The sequence below is a fragment of the Anser cygnoides genome, chromosome 3 (genome assembly GCF_040182565.1).
Source record: "Anser cygnoides isolate HZ-2024a breed goose chromosome 3, Taihu_goose_T2T_genome, whole genome shotgun sequence".
Taxonomy (NCBI): domain Eukaryota; kingdom Metazoa; phylum Chordata; class Aves; order Anseriformes; family Anatidae; genus Anser; species Anser cygnoides.
In genome coordinates, this window is record NC_089875.1 from 66,052,086 (window position 1) to 66,073,474 (window position 21,389).

Here is a 21,389-nt window from a genome sequence, read left to right on the forward strand (position 1 = left end):
AGCTCTCATATAAACAGCACGTTTGTTCTAAACTATACAAATTCAGAGAGGCACTGTGTTGATAAATACACAAAAGCAATTTTTTTTTTTTTTACAGATTCAGGGCGGGGGGAGCTATTTGGCAAGAAGGTGCAACAGAGAGACTTATACGAACTGTTTTCTGTTGTGTGCATGCCAAGCTTTTGCTAAACTCAGATGGACAGAAACCGACACCAGACAACACAGTTTTCATGTTCAATTTTTCACATCATATTTAAGATTTATGAAAAACTAGCCCAAACATTTCATGAGTGCAGATCTTTAACAATTCTGGTTAATTGAAACAAGCATGCTTGTCATGTTAGTCTTATAACACACGATGAACAGGTAGAAAATAAGAGTTTGGAAGTATTTCAGCATACACTGCTCCTCTTCTAGCAGCAAAACATTTCAAATATAAAGATCTGAATAAGAAGATTACACTGTGCCAAATTAAATTCGCACAGCTGAGAGATGGCATGTGACAGATGATCTGAATACTAAGTGAATATTTTACTAAGTTCATCTTTTAATTTCTTTAAAAAGGTGAGGATGCAAGTTGTAAGAATAGTGACAATACATATCATGTTTTACTGGAAACTTAAAATACTAATCTTTTTTAAAGACATCCCTGTCTGTGATGGTGAAGGATTTCAGGGGCTCAGTGCAGAGGCAGAGGATGGAGATCTTTCATGACAAATATTGCCAGATACTATGTTTTGTTTCATGTCAGAGTGAGATAATAAGGTCAATCTATACCACATTTTGAAGTTTTCTCAATGAAGTAAGAGCCCTCATTAGGACGACACTTAGCTGAACAGAGAAGTTTTTCTCAATCTGCCCCATGCACTGGCAGCACTACCAGGCCAGATGGACTGCAGGCACTCAGGGCTGTTCAGCCTCTCTGTTGGGTGTACTGACGTAAAGCCAAACTGCGTATAGAATCTCTCAGCATACATAATTCATCATATGTCGAAGTGCTTTACAGCATCAGTATATTCAAGCTCCAAAAAATAAAAATACCGTTTTTTTTTTTTTTTAAAATTAGGTTAAGAATCCGTCTTACCACTGGAAATTTCCCCAGGGCTGAAGACTTTTAAACAGTCAGCATGTAGGCTTCATGACTAATGTAATTTTGCTTATTGATGAGGCAGTAATTTTTTCTTTTAAATAAATCTTTATAAAAATGTGCTGGCTGAATAGAAATTTTGTGGTGTGCAGAGTTCCAACCTCTGACAGAAAATGATGGTTAAGAGAATGGTATTACATATAAGCAGGTTTCCCCAAGAGCATCTTTTGAATGCATTCATTATTTGAATTTGAGACTAATCTACTCAAGAGCAAGGCAAACATACTCTAGCCACGCTGTCCAGTCCTTTCCTCATTATACTCAACATGCTGTAAAAATGAGGCATTTCACTTTAAGTAGAAAATATTTTTATCATACATAACGAAGTTGAAAGGAGAGAGATTACTGTATTACATTCCATAAAACAAATCCTGTTAAATACAGAGGCAGTTTTTGAGGACAATAATGTGTCTTACCTAATTGAATGCGATCTTTGGTGGATGCACAAGAAAAGAAAGGCAAGAGTTAGAAGTATTATGAAAATGCAACAAAAATTTACATATGTATCTGTAGCATGCCAAACTGCCCAAGGAGAAAAAGAAAATCATTTGCATCCAAATCTTCTTGCTGGAAATCACGCTAGGCTGTGGATCCGTTCAGATTCCTTCAAGGCAAGAATTTTCACACACTCCTTCACTACACACAGTTGTATATCCTCTTCATTAGATCAGATTTAATCAACGTTAACTGGTTTCCCTCTCAAAGTCCTACGTTACCCTCATTAAGGAGGAAGTACAGGCTAACTGGAAATTTACGTGTACATCAGCAAATGTCTTCCTCACTCCTCCCTCTACATTTTTTAATCATCTGAGTTGAGATAGATACAACGAAAAAATAAAAAACTTTTTAATTCCTAGAATTGCATTTTCTAAAATACCTCTTCCTTGTTTAAATTAGTACTTGAAACACTTCGACGCTGTTTTTCAGCTCACAAGAAACTTAATGAAGGTAGCGGAACTGGGACAGTCACACTGATACGCAATATTTAAAGGATGTCATTAAGGTGCCAAAGTCAAGAAATGATGAGGCAGACAGCCTCTCCTTCATCAGTGTATTATTGATGTAGCCTTAATTAACGACCACTTCAAGGCAACACCTGCCTCATGCAGCGAGCCAGATAGGTGGCACACGCTTAATGAACATTCTTCAATAGTTATTCTTCACATCCTTTTCCAGTGCGTGGTGTGATGCGTTATTTACTGCACACTATTCACACCGTGCTCTGAAGAAAAGCACGGATTTCTTCACAGGTATTTACAGGGCTCATCACCATGTACACATGCACTTCTCGTACATATATGGATTTATCTCCACAACACGTTTCTGCCTAGAGCAGCTTCAGCAATACTGTTGCCAGTCATAACCTTCTTCTACTACCTGCTGCCTCCCAGTACCAGCCACCCCCTGCTCCATGCTAACACAGATATTTGCACAGCCATGTGATAAAGGAGTCTGTGTTACTGCAGAGCTCTAAAAATCAGCTTGACTGAAGGGGCAAGTGACAGTAGAAATGAGAGAAAACAGCTGTTTCACCTGTCACCAAAAGAAATGCTTAGGAAATTACATTTTGAAACAAGATAATATCATCATCTCCTTTAGAGGGGATATTAAGAGACACTGAGGTTTAAGGATGATAGCTTGGTGTATGACAGCTACATATTTCAGGGAATTTAGCTCTCAGTGACTTCAGCAACAGTTTTTAAGTGTCCGGAGCACCCCTAGGTGATGGAAATGCACAAAGAGAAGGCACAGCAAGCATCCGCTCCCACAGCACTAAAACAGGTTAATGATTCCTGAGCCATCTTCAACAGATATTGGCCTAACCTGCTTCTAAAAACATCCAATGAGAGAGATTTCACAGCCTTCAGAAGTAACCTGTGCCACTGCTCAGTTTCATAGCTGAATGTTTTCCTGAACTTGCACATAAAACTTACTACATTACTACATTCTCCCTCTTCTTTCTTTATTCAGTCCCATTTTTCTATGCCAACTCATTCACACACTGTCACTGGCTGTATTTTCTGAAGCTCTGAATATTGCTGCGTTATTTCTCCACATTTCTTACAGTTCACGTGCACACCCTGCACTGCCCTGGATACTCCAGCTGAGACCTTATCTGAACTGAGCAGAGCAGAGCAATCCTCCCCCAAATCTTGTAGGCAACACTCCTGTGGAAGCTGGAATTAAGTTTGTAGTAGCAAAAGTAGCATGACAACATTGAATTGTGTCACATTTGCGAGCCACTAGCCTAGCACGTACTAGGCCCTTTTCTGCAGAGCCAGTGCCCAGCTGGCTGGTCTGTACTCACCATCTCTGTGTTTGATTTTTTGCCCTCTGTCAATACAGTACCTTACTTTCCTTCATCAGTTTTTATTTCAGCATTTAATTTTGAGTTCTACTCCTGCTGTCTAAAGTTGCCTGGATTCCCTCCCACTGCAGTCATCTTGGGGTTAAGTGCATACATGATGCCATCACCTAAACCAGTAGTGAAAGTGCTGAAGAGCAACAGACTCAGGACAGATACCTGCATAATCCTATATTATGATGAGACCTCTTCCCTATTCCCTGAATGTAATTTTCAGCTCCCTATGCCCTCTTCCTGCTAAAACAGTAACACTATCCTGTGCCTCCACTCCATCCTCTACTACAGGTGGTGCCAGTTCAAAATAATCTTGACAAACCCTTTTTTGCTTTTGTCATTGTGCTTTCTTCTAGATGCTTAGAAGGCAACAGGTTAATTCTTTCCTCCAGTATCTGGTTTGCATTTCCAGAACTTCCCTTGTCCCTTTCCAGAGGGATGAACTTTGCTTTCCTCCACCCCTCTGGGACCTCCTGTGCTTTCTCTGTTGGCTCCAGTCTTCTCTGAGAGGCACATTCATCTGCTTCATTCACACCACCAAGCTCTTCCTGACTGTCCTCTGTCTCCTTCCACATGTCCCTTTCAGCTGCTGGCAGCACTGAGGAATTATATTACCTTCATTCATTTTCAGAGTTTGCTTATCTCAGGCAACGAATTTGAAAGAGGTCTGCGTGATCATGTAATTAAAGAGAATGTATGAGACAACTGAATGAAGGATGTATAAGCAGTATAACTGCTGACATCCTAATCTGCATGCATGCCTTTGTTAGCTTAGTCTTTAAATGCATTTACTTGGATAGTAATGTAAGTGGTAGTGTACATATAGTAGTAATGTATGTAGTTTCCTTATTTATTTTTTCTTCTTTAAAAGAAAACAAAAAAAAAATCAGAAATTCTCCCACTAGGTATGACGACTTGTTTCTAGATAAGCCATAAGCAGATCTGAAACTCTTAGACCCACACAGACAGCTGTAGAGTAGTTCAGTAGTATTGCAGGACAAGATCCAAAGTTCACCATTATGTAAAGGAGCTGGGGGTAAAGACCCTCAGCCACATATCACATCTGCTCAACACAGCAAGAGACATGTTGAAATGTAATAACATGTTGAAATGTGTAACCTCTGCTTCTTAGAGATCTAGGCCCACATTGCTGCCCTATGAGTGACCTGGGACTCCCCTCTTCTCCTTTGCCTTCCTTAACCATGTCAGAAAATGTTCACAGAGATGATAAGAGCTGAGAGTGGAAGGCAAGAAAAAAACCTGATGGCATCAGGATGACTGTAAGCTCTTTCAAAACTGTCACCACCCCAGGCAGGGGTAAAGGCCAAACACATCAGACTTCTCAACATATGAGGAATTACGATGATCATCTGGATTTTAGAAAGCAGTTTCAAGTGCCCATTCTGAACAAAAGCAGAACAGGGATTAGCATCTGGATGCCACTGGTGAGCATCAGCCTTAGTGCCTAAACAATAGAATTAAGCCAGAATCTGATGTGTGTTTAAACCAGCATTAAGGGAAGGGTTCATGATAATCCATATGCATGATCACTGAAATAAAATTGTATGGATTAGCAAAAAAGCAAACAATGAAACAAAGGATGCGTGCCTCCTTACAGCTTATTCCTCCAACCATGGCTAGCGCTGGAGTGGGAGAGGAGTAGAATTTAAACACGGCCATTTATGTGATAACATTTACAGTGTGACCCCTCACAGAACTGAACCTGCACCAAGATCTTCCACCAGTTTCATTACCGGGGTGAACATACAAAGCGTTACTCCAGACTTAGGCTGTTCAGCAGATGTAGAACGTCCGGTTCATGCCATGCTTTATGTAACACGGGGACACTGGCTATACTGCTTGCTTCTTCATTGCCATGTGTCAAGAAAGCTCTCATAATTGAAAACCTAACTTAAAACAGCATGCTTCCACAAAAAATGGCAGTGCTAGTAAGTTCAAATTTTCCTGAAAAATGTTTTAAGGTAATCACTTTGATCAAATTAAGCTACTAGAAACAAGCTTCTCAATTAATCAAAACATTTATGGACTTAGCTTCTACTTTGAGCCCTTGGCTAAAGGGCTAATGAGTTAAATACCACCCATCTGCTTTCCACGTGCTAGTCAGAAGTGTGATCACCATGGGGGTAGGGGCTGGCATTGATAACTAGGTGAAAGAAAGCAGCCATTAAGGGAAATATTAAAGGAAAAATGTCATTTATTATGGTGAAAACATTTCTGCCTTTGGAGAAATCTCACATACTATGCAAAGCACAAGCAATAGGACCTGAGAAGTACTAAGTTGTTAGTCATCCTTCCCTCCAGCACCAAGAACCAGTGTTCTAGGTATTTGCACACCAACTCTTTGAGCACTGCTGTAGGATCCAAAGCATTGAAGCAGCAGCAGAACCTGTTCACTGAGCATTGGCCTTGTCTTTGTTATATGAGGAAGTGTTAGAAAGAGCACAAGACAAAACAGAATAGATGTGTGCCACATGCCACTTCTCATCATGAATTTCTCAAAAATACACAATACAACTGTGAAAAAAGGGAAGGCAGTAAGAAGAAACAGAGGCAGAAAACAGTATTGTGAAAACAACTCATGCAACTGGAACCTCAGCCTGTAAAGAAGGAACTGAACAACATGATAAAACCTCAGGGAATCGTTAATGACATGAAGGACAGCAGTAGTACTACAATATTTCAATATTTCTCACAAAAGAAGAGCCAGAAGGCAAAGTAAAGACCAAGTAGATTCAAAATAGGGAATGAATGAACGAATAAACACACCTCACACACCTCTTTATCACATAACTATCTGTTAATCTGGAGGGACATGAGGTGTTATGAATGTCAAAAGCTCTTGCAAGTTAAATAAATAAATAGTAAGTTTATGAAGAACAACCTGTCAAAGACTTTTAAATGAAAGCTTCCACCTCTGTTTCAGAAAATTTTCAGCTTAGATTGCTGGATGCCAAACAAATGTACCAGGAAAATGTAATTGCACATTTTTTTACTTTTATAACCTTTCCTAGGCATCAATATCTGTCTAGCTTTATTAAGTCAAAAAGTTCTTAGCTTATGTTCATGAACTGGTTGTAAGTCACTCAATAGATTTCTATTTTAAACTGTAATGTGGAAAAAGACATTGTAAAGCAGATCCTACCATGATGAAGTTTTTCCTTTTTTCACCTGCACCTATAAAAACAGCAATAATTCTCTAGAGGGTGTGTTTAGCTGTATGTAAGAGGCAGATGCGACTCTAAAGATTCCTGAAGATTCAAAGTAAAAATGAGAGCGGTAAAAAATCCATTTGCATTAAAAAACAAGAAAGTATTTGAAATACTGTAAAATGGATTCACACAGTGAGAATTACCAAAAAGTGAATATATACCATTATTGTTAATAAATGAGACCCTAATTCTGCAGCTCAGACAGTATATTGTATTTATTCAAGTCCATTTATTTCATCACAAAAAATAAATTCCCTGAAACACCTGAGATGAAATTCTATAATGCTGCTATTAAGCTGAAAACTTACGTGCTGATTTGCAGAGTACAATTTCTTCATTTATGTTTTCATTTTGAGGAACTTTAGATTGAACACTTTTAAAGATATACCAACATATAAAGCTCAGCTTTTAAGTTGTACTTAAATGGGAATTATTCCCCTCAATTCCTGTTATTTTCACTTTTTTTTTCTTTTTTTTTTCCTATACAAACAGAATAAAAATTTGCCTCCTATTTTAGGAGGCCTGGACTATCAGAGTGAAGCTCAAAGGCAATAATCAAATACTTTTCAGATAAGTAAAACATTGAAAGTTAAAAACACCTAGAAACAAATATATGGAAAGTATGCAGATAGTGAGAAACAGATAGAAGAAAAAAAAAAAAAAGAAAAGACAAGGGAGTAAGAGTTTCCTAAGTAACAAAGCCCGTCTTCAGGATGTGGTACTACTTTTGTTTTATCTTTTGTACACTTGAAAGAGCTGATATAAAAAGTCTGAAATGTTTATTTATTTATTTAATATTATTTATCTTTCCAGGAACAGCTCCAAGGCAAGCTTGTTTTCTTCAGATGATCTTTGTCTCCAGAATCTATGTATGAATAAAACAGGGTTAATAAAGATCTAACTGCAGTATTTAGTATTTTATTTGTATATTTCCTTGAGCTTGTAAAATTAAAATTATATCTTCATTCATCGTTATCCCTTTTTTTTGGTTCAGAACAATTAATGTTATAAACTACTTTAATTACAAACTACTTGAAACTTTAGAACACTAATGTAGGTGGAAAAGAAAAGCTGAGGAGAAAAAACATAACAAGTCTGTCAAAGTAAGAACAGAGAAGAAGCAGATCCTTGTACCTCATATCTCCGAACTTCTTGCTGATAGCAGTTCCTACATTGCTGATAGCTGCTGTTGCTTTATGTCCTGCATGGCTCAGGGTCTCGTGTGTTTTCTTGTAACTACAAAAACAGAGAACAGAAATAATAAGTTTTTAAAAAGAAAGGCTATAATCCCCTGCTATTATTTTTCCTTATTTCTGCATCTTAAAGTCCCACCCATCAAAAACGCAAGAAAAATAGTAACTGTAGCACAAATCAAATTACAAAGTTGCCCACTTCTGCACAGCTTTGTAAATGCAGTTTAATCCTAATGCAAGCAAAGCACTCTTCAGAGCAATCCTTCATCCTGTCTGTCCCCCTTGAAGATAACATCTTCAGAGAGGGTAAGCACAAGCTGTTAGAAGCAGAATGGAGTGATTTGTTGAATACTTGTTTGATACAATTTCTGTAAATTTACATCAAATAAGCATTCTCTCAGCAGACACTGACTTTCTGGCACAACCTGCACTCTAAAGCACAGAAAGAATCAGCTAACATACGTGCTCTTCCATGCATACATACACATTAGATACATCTAAAAGATGCATTTCAAAATTATTTATTGGTATTTCAAATTAGACAACATAGATCAAATTTGTTTCCATATGCTACAATTCTACCTTTATATTTCTTATTTTTTAAACGTAAAGGAAGAAGGTTTTAGGAAAGAAAGAAAGATGAAAAAATCTAGACAGTGAATGCATATTCTAAATAGCACCGATCACTGATTTGTTTTTTGAAGTTACTCATTTCATGCATAGCATATACATTCAAACACAAAATCATCTTAATTTACTGATTTGGACTATATGCTCCAATCCACACAGATCCTTCAGTACAGTTAAGTCGCGTTCTCATAGTAATCAAGCTTTTCTGTACACATGCCTTTTTTTGCTCAGTAAACTAACTGAACATGTCAGAGATTTCCTTCCAAGGAAATCATCTGGCACTGGGAGCAGTGACACAGACAAGTTCATAATTAGAAGTACTGGCCTAGTAAGAGAAGGAGAGCTTATTACAATCAGTCTTGTATACTGTGGTGCACCTTGGCAGACAAGGACTGCAGAAACGATCATGAAAAATTCAGAAGTACAACTCCTTTGGTCCTACTTCTCCTTTGAACAAGTTCCGTAAGATTGCAAATGTGTATCAAAATACACCAGAGATTAATACAAAAATCCCACTGCCTAATTCTTGCAACAGAAACAGAGTATTTTCTTCTAACTTTTAGATATATGAATGCAATATAACTTGGTAGAGATAGGAGGAGAAATAAGAAAAGATTAACATTTGCAATAAGGCACATCACATTTTACGTCAGGCCCTTTTAGCCCTGGTAGTACCTACAGCTGGAAGTCCACCAGTGAGGCCTCTGCTGTACAAACCATGGGCTAGAAGGCAGATACCAGGTAATGCTTTACTCTTTCAGACAGAATTCTATCAACCAATTTTTTTCCCCAGCACAAATACTTTGATTTTATGTTCCTAACCCCCAAAATACCTTAAAGACTGCCTAACAAGTTCTAAAACTGCCAAGTGAAACGTGTCAATCTGTGAAGGTGCTCGTCTCTGTCTCCACTGACTAGAACGGAAGCTTAAAGGAAGCAGCTGAGGGTACCAGATCTCCAGAAACCAGGAGTTTGTTGGATGACTTGAATTAATCTCAACCACTAATGCTGAATGGCAACAAAGGCTAAAACATTGCAAAAGTAACAGAGGGAGCACAAAGTGTAATTAGAAAGGAAGTAGCGCTGGTTATGCCCGTTTTCTCTTTTTCAGGTGCAGAGCACGAACAAAACCAAAGAGATGTTTTTTACTGGGTCTCCTTTCTCCTCAGCCTTGCTGTTTTTCACAGGACACAGCAAGGTTGCAATGTTCTTATTTCACTGAGGCCTCGTTCTCTAGCTTGACTGGTTAAATCTCTGTCATTTTCTTGATGTCAGTGGACATACTCTCATCTCAGAGAGTGGAATGAGACCCTAAAATAGATGCTGATGATGCCTCACTTGAACTACGAACGTAAGTGTTGCCTATGCGAATAACTAAAAAAAACAAAACACCTTTCCATTACCTGCTAGTTTATACATATATATGGGCATTTGTTAAAACGCCCACGTTATTGCATACATGCCTTTAAACATCTTCCTAAAGAGGTTTCCAAATCTATTCAGCACAGTTCTGTTGATGACAAAAATGAAGGCCAAGATTTGACTTCCAGGTCTAAAAGGTCCTTGGTAGCAGGGCAAAGCTCGTTTCACCTATGCTCCATCCAGTCTGGTCACAACACCTCTAACCAAACATACCCAGCCTTGGCACAGACTTTGGGATGACCATTGGCTCAGCTAGTTCTACTACAAGAAGACAGGCAAGAGGGACCATGGATCTTTTTGCAAATTACTGTGTTGATATTCAGTTCAAATCTTAAGCCTGTTTTTAACTATCAGACAAATTTTTATTAAGTTGAACTCTTACCCTAAGTTGCATTTGCAGAAGTAGATCTACCCCCAACACTTCCCTTCCTTTGTCACCTCCCCACCCTTTTATGGGGGGGTCTGAGTCAGAAATCAGAAAGCATCACAGGGATGGTCTGAGAACCGGGGCCATAATAAGGATTAGAATATTTTCAAGATCAAAGTGATAGCCATATCACTAGCCATATCATTAGCCATACAAAAGCATACGCAAAATTCTATATATATGTTCAATGAAGTTGATAATCATATAAAAATATATCTAGGAACAAACACTGTTTAAGTACAGGCTGATTGTACATAGTAAAGTATTTTGCAGCCTTCATTCTGAGTTTTTTGTTGTTGTTGTTCAATACACTCCATTTTATGCAAGGGCATACTTAGCTTTATGAGATTGTATCTCCATGTCCTGCCTTTGTGCTGCAGGTTCTTCACACCATGTAAAACCATTAAGAGAATAGTCCCAAATGCCCCCACACAGCAGACAGACATCCCTTCAACTGAGAAACAGTAGAGCCCCTTTCGTATTTCTAACATTACTTTGGTCAGAATACACCTTCTGGGAACTGGCTGAAATGACTCTGATTTGCATTTCCTCTGTAAATCCCCTAAGTGCAATGTTCTCCCCAGTATTTTTACCAGCAAGAAAGACCTGGAGACTGCATTTATGTTTCTAATACTTTTGATGTTACACAACAGTGTAAATCCAGCTAAGACTGTTATGCAACTGGTCTTTTTTCAGCATCAACTTGCAAAAATGACCTTTGACATGCCTTCCCCCACCAGCAATGCTGAAGAACAGCTTTAAGGAACAAAACCAACATAGGTAAAAATGCTGTGCAACTTGTAATGCCTGCCAGCAGAGACAAGAAACGATAACTTGCATCTTAGTAGACCTTGCAGATAACTAGCTTAAGAATCAATACCCCATCCCTGCCTCTCCACCATTATGCATATCAACGTCTTCTTCATAAATTAATGACCTTTCCAGAGTACAATGCCTTACTGCATTTAGTTATACTCTGTATTGCCATACAGCACAGTATTAGGTTTAGATATTTTTATTTCTAGATTGTATTTACAGCATTCATTCAGTACCTTCCCATTGTCACCACACCGGTATCAGTGACCTCCATCATATCCTTTCTGACCTCTGGGAACCTTCTCGATTGTATGTAACGTTAATAATATGAGCCATCAATTTTCATATTTGCATGTAACACACAGCAGTTTGTAGTTTTGTTTTAAGACACTGAACAGCTTGCATAATTTTCAGAAACCTCTAAGTGTAGAAATGAAGTTTGCTATTCCAGTTAAGAACTACTGACATTCATCCTAGGGAATAAAGTGCTATAGGTATGACTTTTCTCAAGGCCTCCTACCAACTGCTCTGGTGTGCCAAGTGATGTACAATACCTTCACATTCTCATCCTTTTGGCATCTGTTAGTGGCCAACATTAGGCAAGTACTGATCACTGAGATCATCAGGAAAGGTAAAAGCATCTCAATAGTGAATCATTGGCTAAAATAAAGTTCATGACTCTGAACCACAAGTCAAAAAGGCTCCAGCAGGAACTGGAATACCGTGAATTTAGGGCACAGAGGTTCCAGAAATACCACCTTCTACCAAGCCCACAGTGTGGTGCATTTTACACAAATACATCATCAGGCTCCATTCCTTTCTTTCTTACAGTCATACAATGTCACTATCATGGTCATGAGTTTAAAAACATTATGCCAGATGCCCAGTAGAATTAGTAAAAGCAGAAACAGGCTAACTTGATACAAGAGACTCTTGACTTAGGCAGTTAGAGTAGGAATATCTGCTCTGTTTTTGTGGCATCTAAACATATTCCATAGCACAGGAGAATTTGTTATAGTGACTAACAAGGATCCAGGTTTATGCTTTTCATTTAGCACTTACTAATACTTACAGTGTATTTTGTAGACAAAAAAGGTTTAAATGGATATGGTATATGTGAATTGCTGGCACAACTGTAAAATTGTAAATCAAACTCATCATTTCAAATATTACCTTTTTCAGATGACTTTCAACTAAAAAATTTATCCATTGACTTCGATTATAACGTCTTTTTTTTAAATAAGGAATTCCTTTAAAATAGAAAATGTCTATAAAACTGATATTATTAGAAGTTATCATAAAATACATTGATATGGCACAGTTATATTCTGACAACATGTTCTTCTCAACACACTTAAAAGAAGCTTTTAAGATACATCACATCTCCAGTACTGTTACATATGCTGTTGACAAAACAGACTTGCAGCATATTTTGACAGCATTTTTACCTGACAGCTTCATATACGGCATTTAGGTTGTATTATCTTATGGCAACCAAGTCTCACTGGCTCATTTTTACAGCCACTTAAAGCAAATTAAGGAAGATTACTATTTCCTTCTTGCATTAGCTTTTATGAAATGGTGTTTCATATAAAATATAGCCAAACATTAAACATATAGAGAGGTCAGGGAACTTGATGTTTAAATGACCAACATCATCTGCAGGCTAAGACAGGATAATCGTACTGCATGCTATTTGATCTCAGCTCAGCTCAGCACAGAGCTGCCCTTTACATGGCAGAGTTAAATCTAACCTTCCTTCATAAGCACAATATACGGCCTAATGACAGAAGTAGGCTACAAAGATAATATTCATATTTTGCATGGCAAGCTGCATATGTGACCTACTACAGTGAATAATAAAGATTTTAAAATCAGCTTCTGTAAAATATGACAACGCATACAGCTAATTAGCACATCTTCATTCAGCGTTGTTCTTCTCCATCAACGCTTGCTTGCAAAATTAATCCATTTGTGAAACCCACTTCTGTGATGAAGATTACATAAGATGCAACAAAATGCAAACAATTAACAACAAAACCATATTGTAGAGCAGAGCCTGGTGGCACAAGCCACGTCCTATGGAGCTTGCTTCTTTTTTCTTTTCAAACTATTAGTCAGCTTAAGAATGTTATTTTCTGGAATCAACGTAAAGCATCTAAGTCTCTGAGAAACTCAACCAGAAAACTCTTTTGCTGTTAATTTTCTGTGAAAGAGAAGCTCAGTATTAATTAATTCTAATGCTCAAATGAAATAAATACATATATGAATAACAGATAACATACTTAAAACATTCTCTAAGAGCATTCATATTCCAAGATGCACTCTGAAGTGTCTACTTTCTTTAATTGCTCACATGAAATTCATTCCAACTTCAAAAACAACAACAGATGTATTTTTTAGACATTCTTCCTTTTCCCAGATATGCTGAGAATCGAAACTGTGCTGGCACTTGGATGGGTGCATATGCCTAAACCAGCCAAAGGAACTATGCCCCAGGTAGTTCCTCTCACATAGAGAGAAGAAGGGCAAAGCTGAGGGAACCGACCCTCTGCAGGCCACAGGGAATCTGCCTCAAGCCAGAAATCTGTGTGCAGCACACAAGATTTGGCTGTTCAGCAGGATGGGGAAGAGTCATGGGTCAGGAAAGATTCCAGGCAGCAGTGACAAATAGTCTGTGCTGTCTTGCACTGTAGTCTTCAAAACCATGGAAAACACTGGAGATACAACTGTGAAAGGCATTACTTGTGTGGTGTAGCATAGAATGAGAGAAAAAACAAGCAGTTCTGATACAGTTAATACCTGAGTAGAAAAGCCATAATATGTTGGCTTAAGCACAGATGATCTTAGGACATTCCAGGACAAAATTTCACAGTTTATCGCACCTTAAATTGTGCCAGTAATACTGTCTGTGGGCTCTGTACTGTAAACTACATCAAAAAAAAAAAAAACCTATGCAGATTAAATGTATCTCTGCCTCCCTTTTCCTTTCTTTTCCTTTTGTTTCTGTTTTTTCCTTTTCTTTTCATTTCTGCCTTTCCATTCCCTTCCCTTCCTTTATTTTTTTTCTATCCCTTTTTCCCTTGACCTTCCCCTGGATATTTTAAAACCTGGTCATTTCAGAGATTCCAGTTTACACTCATGCCTCCTCTTCTTATCGTAAGATAAGAAATTTACAGATATCTGCAATATATGTGTATACGTTTTCTGGGTCAAAACCATAATCAGAGTGGATTTTTCTCTGAGAAACTAGCAGTACATTCAACGATCTGGAACAGATCACCTGAAGTCACTACGGAATTTCCATTAGCTGAAGCTTCTGGCATAAACAAATGGCCATATAGTTTTCAGGAATGGGACAATGAGAATAGATTATGTTAAATTCCTGAAGTCCCTTCTCCAACCTTACTTTCCATTATGGCTCCCTTCCAAGTTCAAGGCAATAGGTATATGTAGAAAAATGGCCAAAAAAACAATGTCTTTGAAAAAGGCACGAACATTGAAAGGCCTGACCCAAAAGACACCAAAAACCACTGGAAGTTAGAGGCTCCCTTTATTTCCATATAGTTCACACCCACACACAGGTAACGCGCTTGCTAAAGCCAACATGCCTATTTCTTCACTTACACAACCGGTGCATTTACTTGCAAATTTAGAGGAGAAAATGTCAAAAGGTGATTACATATTGCAATGAACAGGAACACCCACATTTCCATTACTACCACTCATAACAAGCATGTGTGTGGGAACACGGTATACCAAGTTCTTAAAAGTCACAGTAGGCCTGTGACTGCCCACAAATTATAGCCAACTTCCTGAGAAGATTCTGATCCTCTGGCACACATTGCTATATATTTAATGTTATATTAATGGAGGCTCCAAGTACTGTAGATTTTAAGTCCAAAACACATGCAGTGTAACTATTACTTTCTATTTTCTTATCATCTGGCAGAAATTTGAATTACAAAACACGAGTTCCCACTATTTGTGGAAACCTATACAGTTGTCCTCAGGTTCCCTATCAGCAGAACTAAGCTTGCAAATATAGTTTTCAGTGAGTAGTTGAAGAAGAGATCCTTATTCTGCTTCTGTAGGGAAAGGCCAATTTAAAAATAAGAAAACGGTTCTTCACAGTAAGGGTGATCAAACACTGGAATAGATTGCCCTGAGAGGCTGTAGAGCCTCCAGCCTTGAATATGTTCAGAACTTGACTGGACATAGTCCTGAGCACCCTGTTCTAGTTCACTCTGCTCTGAATGGGGGAGTTGGACTAAATAATCTCCAGACTTTGCCTTTGTAAAGATTTAACCTAATTTTGTACAGAATCATGGAATAGTTGAGCTTCGAAGCAGTCATCTTATCTGTATGTGGTACACAGTGAAAATCTCAAGTACCAAAGGGTAGAAAGCACTGTGAAAACTTTATAGAAGCACCACCAATCAAAAAGATTTAGCTAAGTAAACACACTGCATTTAGGTTAGATAAAACCTTTCCTTTGTAGCAGAATGTTAATTAGAAAAGCTCAGTTGTGGTCTCTAAATATCACTGTAAAGATATTTTTAATGACTCCTTAAGCTAAAATAAATAACCTGGAAATCTGCTAACATTATCCTTCTTCTAGCATCTAAATAAATGAATTATCTATGTTTAAAACATAAATAAAAACCTGAATTGCTTGAAGCTAACATAATATCCACCCACCTCTATTCACTGAAACCCTGATCTTTAAAAAAGTTGTGTGTGGGAAATCATACCAGCTGAGCCTGCTACCTTCCCTAACACGCGCTATACTAAATATCAGCGCATTGAAGAATAGCAGAAGAACAAGGAGCATAAAAAATGTATTATGATACTGGTCAACATCATAAGTGAATGACTTCCATGTATATTTCATAGAAGACTGAAAAATGCAAACAACGTTACAGATTTTCTTTAGAGAAAAACAAAGCTGATTAAAAAAAATGGTTTAATACAGGAGAAGCTGCACATTACTTTTGCAAATAAAAAGTCTTACTAGAGGTGGTTAGAATTGCTTTTGCATACACCAAAGCATGCATTAATGACAGGGAAACAGACTTTGTGCAGAACTGTATGCTGAGCCTGCCATAATCTTGAATGAAGGACATTAGTCTACTTGACCTCAAGCTCTGTCTTTCCTTTGCATGAAAACAAATTTTTTTTTTTAACCTTTTTAATCATAACAGAATTCTTTAATGATAATTCCTGACATGCACATACCAACCATACTTAGGCTAACTTTTAAACTACCTGGCCAACCTTTTAAATTGTAAAAGCTTAAAAATAATCAGGATCTCAAGTTTACATTCAGTCATTCCAGGTGGCATCCATCCTTTGAGTTAGGTACTGAGTCTCTAAGTCCACTTTAGCCCTAAGAATACATCCCTAAATAGAGGGCTTTAAAAGAGTATTAATACTAAGGGGGAAAAAAAAGGCACCTAATTGTTCTTTGTGGGTTTGAAAAGCTCTCCATTAAAGAAAAGTGGTTTTAATTTCTAGAAAAGCACAGCTACTACAAAACCCAGTAAGATTGAGTGAAAGCAAAACTAGCCTCCTTAAAAACACATCTCTTTGGAATTTAAAATGACTAATTGTGGATTTAGAAGCCTAAAATAAAGGAATGTAAATATTTTGAACTTTTATTTTTTAAAGCAAGCTTTTCAACCTTACTAAATCAGAGAATATTGGTGAGTAACACTACCCCATTGCTATTTTGGTGTAACAACGATGAATCACCTCTATTACTTAACACATCTATTCTTAAGAATGCTGAACTACCATGATTTGTACAGTAAGTGTCAGTCAGAATTACAGAGCAGTTGAACTATGGATAACAGGATTTTCAAGGGCACAGATGAACTCCTCCTGCTCAGTTCTAAACACTGGTGGCCTTGAGGTGGACACTGAGCACCTACTGGCTCGTTGTTTCTGAAGCTCATCTTAAAGAGTAGCAGATACCATACTAATAAAGTCTATTAAAGTCTCTTTATCCTTCTGGAAAATGTCAACACTGTGAAGGGAAAATGAAAAGTTGTCTTAGAATTTGGTAAAAATTTTAAATTTATAGTTTTTAATTTTGAAATTCTGCTATCTGCTAAATCGTGTTTAATATTACTGGACCTGCTCTGCTCTCTTTCTTTGGGTCCTGTGGGACTGCTCCATTGTGGGTGGTGCCACTGCCCTACCTGCCTTGCTGTTGACACCCAGCTCACCTCTGGTGTGGAGAAACTCACTCTTGCTTCTCCCTAAGAGTCTCAAATCCAGCTGTCAATTGCGAAAAAATAAAATTAAAAAAAAAAAAGTAACTTTTCAGACAGCATTTCATGAAAGTTAAGTTCTTCTTTCTACCAATGTTGTTATTAATTTGGACCAAAAAAAAGTTTTAGAGGAATATAGAATATGGTGTTTTCATATTTATAAGTATAAAGATCAGTACTAGCTGAGACCAACCCCTCAGTAATTATCACGGCCTTCTTGCAGCTTCGGAATTCACAGTTTTATTTGTCATCTCTCTCAGTGATGCTCTATTTCTCAATCAGCTTTTACATAATTGACACAGAACAGAACGTGTTTGAAACTTAGAAAAAACACTACCTATTCCAGGCTCAAACACTTTTTTGTAAGATTCAGGACAGGTCTTATCACTATTTCCATATGTGTATTTTTAACTCCTTCTTTAACCTAGACAAAAGGTTTGTGCTAAGAGTTCTTGGCAGCAAGATGCAACTCAAATAACATCCCTCCCCAGCTTCCTCACCCAAGATTTCAGACTTTTTTCAAATGCACCTTCCTGGAAGGCAGTAACTGGGTTAGACCACAGACTGCCACAGTATAATTGGTCTTGTTCTAGAAGAAAAAAAATCAAGTTAAAAGCATTTCAACAGCAGCAGTGAAGTAACAATTCACATTTCTACATTACCTTTCACCCTGGGAACCTAAAGCTGCTTACACATACAAGACGAGTTTCATTGAACTCTTGTGGACTAGTTACCCACACTGCACAGTGGTAAACCGAGGCTGGGATATGCAGCTTACCAAAGAACACAATGCTGGCAAATAACAAAAAACTTGATATACATAGGACTTAATAAAACCTCAAAGATAGCACAGTTACCCCAAGATCTATTTTGTTGTTTCTTTTGGACCTACAAAATCAGGAATTCAACAGTCATACATCAACTGATTCTGTCAGTTATTCTTTAGAATTCAGATGATGGTACTGTTTTTTTTTTTTAATAGTTGCTAATATTTTAGTAGTCTTTCTTTTATGTTGTCTGTCTTGGAAGTTCAAAAAATATAACGCACTGAGATCAAGAAGGATTCTTTCTCTCCTTAGTAAGGACTCTGTAGGAACGTGTCATGGGACATGCAGATGACCTTCTCAGTTCCATAAGAGTTTCAGTTTGCTGTGATTTTGCAAGGGTGAGGTGTGACACAGTAGCAAAGCATGTTGCTGCTGTGGAAGGTTTTTTTTTTCAGGTCTCCTTGGTCTGAGAAGCCTGACATATTTGTCCCTGTCACCTACTCCCTCTGGCAGGTATTCCTATTGATACATTTCATACCAGGGCTCATCAAAGCAACACCCCCAACATGCTACACAACACATCACAATGAATTTGTGCAGTCTGTACTCACGCAGAAGTTGTCTGCATGTCATGCCAGCTTTTGCTAAAGTTCTGCTTCAGTTCATTCATCAGGCTTATGCCAAGCTTTTGTTTAATTTCAACCAGGTGCTTTTCTTTGGCTGCTAATACTTGCCGCAAAGTTGAAATTTCGTCCTCTAGCTGAGAGAAACAAAGAGGGAGGAGAAAGGAGAGACACGTTAGCCTGTTCTCACAGCACAATAAACACTATGCCAGGAGATTAAATGAGTCTCACACAAACTTGTTTTATTATTTATTTTATTTTTGTAGATGACTAGAGAGGCAGAGATTTAAGAGCTTGTGTAGAGCAAAAACATCCAGATCATGTTTGACACTACTGCTCTGAGTAACTTACTCTAACTGTGCCACCCATGTGCACTACTGTACCCGTGCACCTCTTAAGACAGAGAGAATTCTCCAGTCAGGAATTCACTATTCAGCAGCTTGACCAAGATCTGCCTTAGGAGCATCAGGAGTCTTGAACATCAGCTTTTCATTCACAAGTAGAATGGGAATCAGCAGGACAAAAGAAGACTGAATAATTCAGGTAGCCGTCTCTCAATGCACAGGCTTTTAACTTCAAATTTGCACTTTTTTTTTTTTTTTTTTTTTAAGTCTTGCACACTTATATAAAAATTGATACAAATTCATAGGAGCAGGTTAAAATAAATCATATTATACCACATGAGTTAAAAGTATCACGTTTTATCCCTATAGGTTAGGCTTACATACTTGAAAATAAAAATAAATAGCAGGCAGACTGTTAATGTAAAGGCACTACCTGAAGTATAGAATCATTCAAAAAACACAACAAATTAATGTTTTCAGAGCTCCTAGTCATTAACCAAACCACGTAAATTCAAGTTGTAAAGATGACATACAACCCAAACAATTCTCCCTGCAGTGGATGTTATTTCAATCATATTTAAACCAAAACTGAGCTTTAGCATGGCAATGACCAGAACACTTGACTAAGAAAAGGGACCACTGAAACAGTCTGCCATTGACTCAGGATGTTTATCCCTTGGACAGCACTCCTGCGAGCACAGGTTTGAATTCTTCGTTAGGAAGCCTCCTAAGCCAATTGTGCAAGCAGCACTCAGAGGTACTGAAGTTAACAAGGGTAAGTGACATGAGAGCAGCTGCCTTTCACTTCAGGTTTTTAAGTTCCCTTACCAACTGTGCTCCTTCCTCCATGTGTTAATAGGAGAACATATGGTAACGTGTCTGATTACCTTATGTTAAGTTCCCTGGAATGACAGTTTTCCCTGTGATTTAACTCCATAGGCTGCAGGGAATGAATGAGGCAAGCAGCAGTAGAATCAGCTGTGACCTCCAGGGCTATATTTAGGATGTCAATACCAGCATTATTTTTATCTTACACACTCATGCATTCTGCTTCCCTGTAAAACTGGCTGCAAACTCATTGTCCTTTGAAAAATCTCACCCTTTAGTTCACCAGCTATCAGTTTCTCCTTTGTCACTACCTGCTATCTAAATTATTCAAGGAGCTCAGGAAAATTAAGCAGCAAGACTATGAACACAAAGCAAAATCATAACCTCAGCAAAGCAGATAGCAGCATACACCAAGTCTTGTAATGCCAACACTTCACTGATAGAATACCAAACAACCAAAAATTGCTTTATCCTTTCCCCATATCCATTATGCTCGATTATATCCCTAACCTGCAAATGAAATGCTGTCAAGAAGGCAGCATGAGTTTCCATTCTGAGAGGATAACTGGTAAAAATTCTTACAGAAAGGAGAAATCACAAATTTCAGCACACCGAAGATGGCAGTTTGCAACTCCCTTTATTTGTTTCTCACAAGTTTGCCTGAGTAACACTGTTAAAGAATTTAACATTAATGCTTTCCATTTGGGGTAGCACTAGGCTGATCAGTAGGTACCTGGATATGTAAACATTTGAAGGTTTCTATTAAAATATCCTTCCATCTGTTCACTTGAATAGACACACAAAGCTGTAAAGCCCTACGCAAGCATTAACCCTGTGCTCAATGGAGCAACCATTAACATTTTTGACGGTATTAAAGATAACAAATTATTTTCCTGTAGAGATTGGAGACTGGTTTAAAACTGACAAAACCCTCCTCAAGTTCCATCATTTTAAACTAATGGTGGACACAAGGCCTCCCTGAAGTGCTCAGATATTAGTGATTGAAAACAGAAGTAGGTAGAAAGGATTAGGGAGGTATAGTGGGATCTTGAAAGCATTTAAGCAGGTTACATACCTAACTCCCATGGAAGTCAGGAATCACCTGTTTAGGCACTTTTGAAAAGTCCATTACTATAAACGCAGGTTGTATTATGAAAACAGGGCTGAAGTCAACAGAAACACAAGCTTCTAGTCCTTATGCTTTCCTTCTTTCTAAGTGCAACAATCAGAAGAATACAGATGCATCCTATGGGGAAAATGTTCCCTTCTCTCTTTTTGTGGTCTTAAGAAACACAGTTTATTACTGTTTTTCCTTTCCTGTATTATTG

The 21,389-nt window shown here is 37.9% G+C and overlaps 1 protein-coding gene across 6 annotated transcripts in view; it reads right to left on the bottom strand.

Moving 5' to 3' along the window:
- The window catches only part of TPD52L1 (TPD52 like 1), a 55,518-nt gene that overhangs the window by 9,249 nt on the left and 24,880 nt on the right, over window positions 1-21,389 (bottom strand). For 3 of the 6 annotated variants that reach the window (XM_048065514.2, XM_048065517.2, XM_013175406.3), the window contains 3 exons: window positions 18,878-19,026; window positions 7,871-7,972; window positions 1,564-1,578 (listed from right to left, as the gene is read on the bottom strand). In XM_048065514.2, coding sequence (XP_047921471.1) covers window positions 1,564-1,578; window positions 7,871-7,972; window positions 18,878-19,026 — 266 coding nt within the window. The other 3 variants (XM_066994326.1, XM_048065515.2, XM_048065518.2) reach the window with 2 other exon arrangements.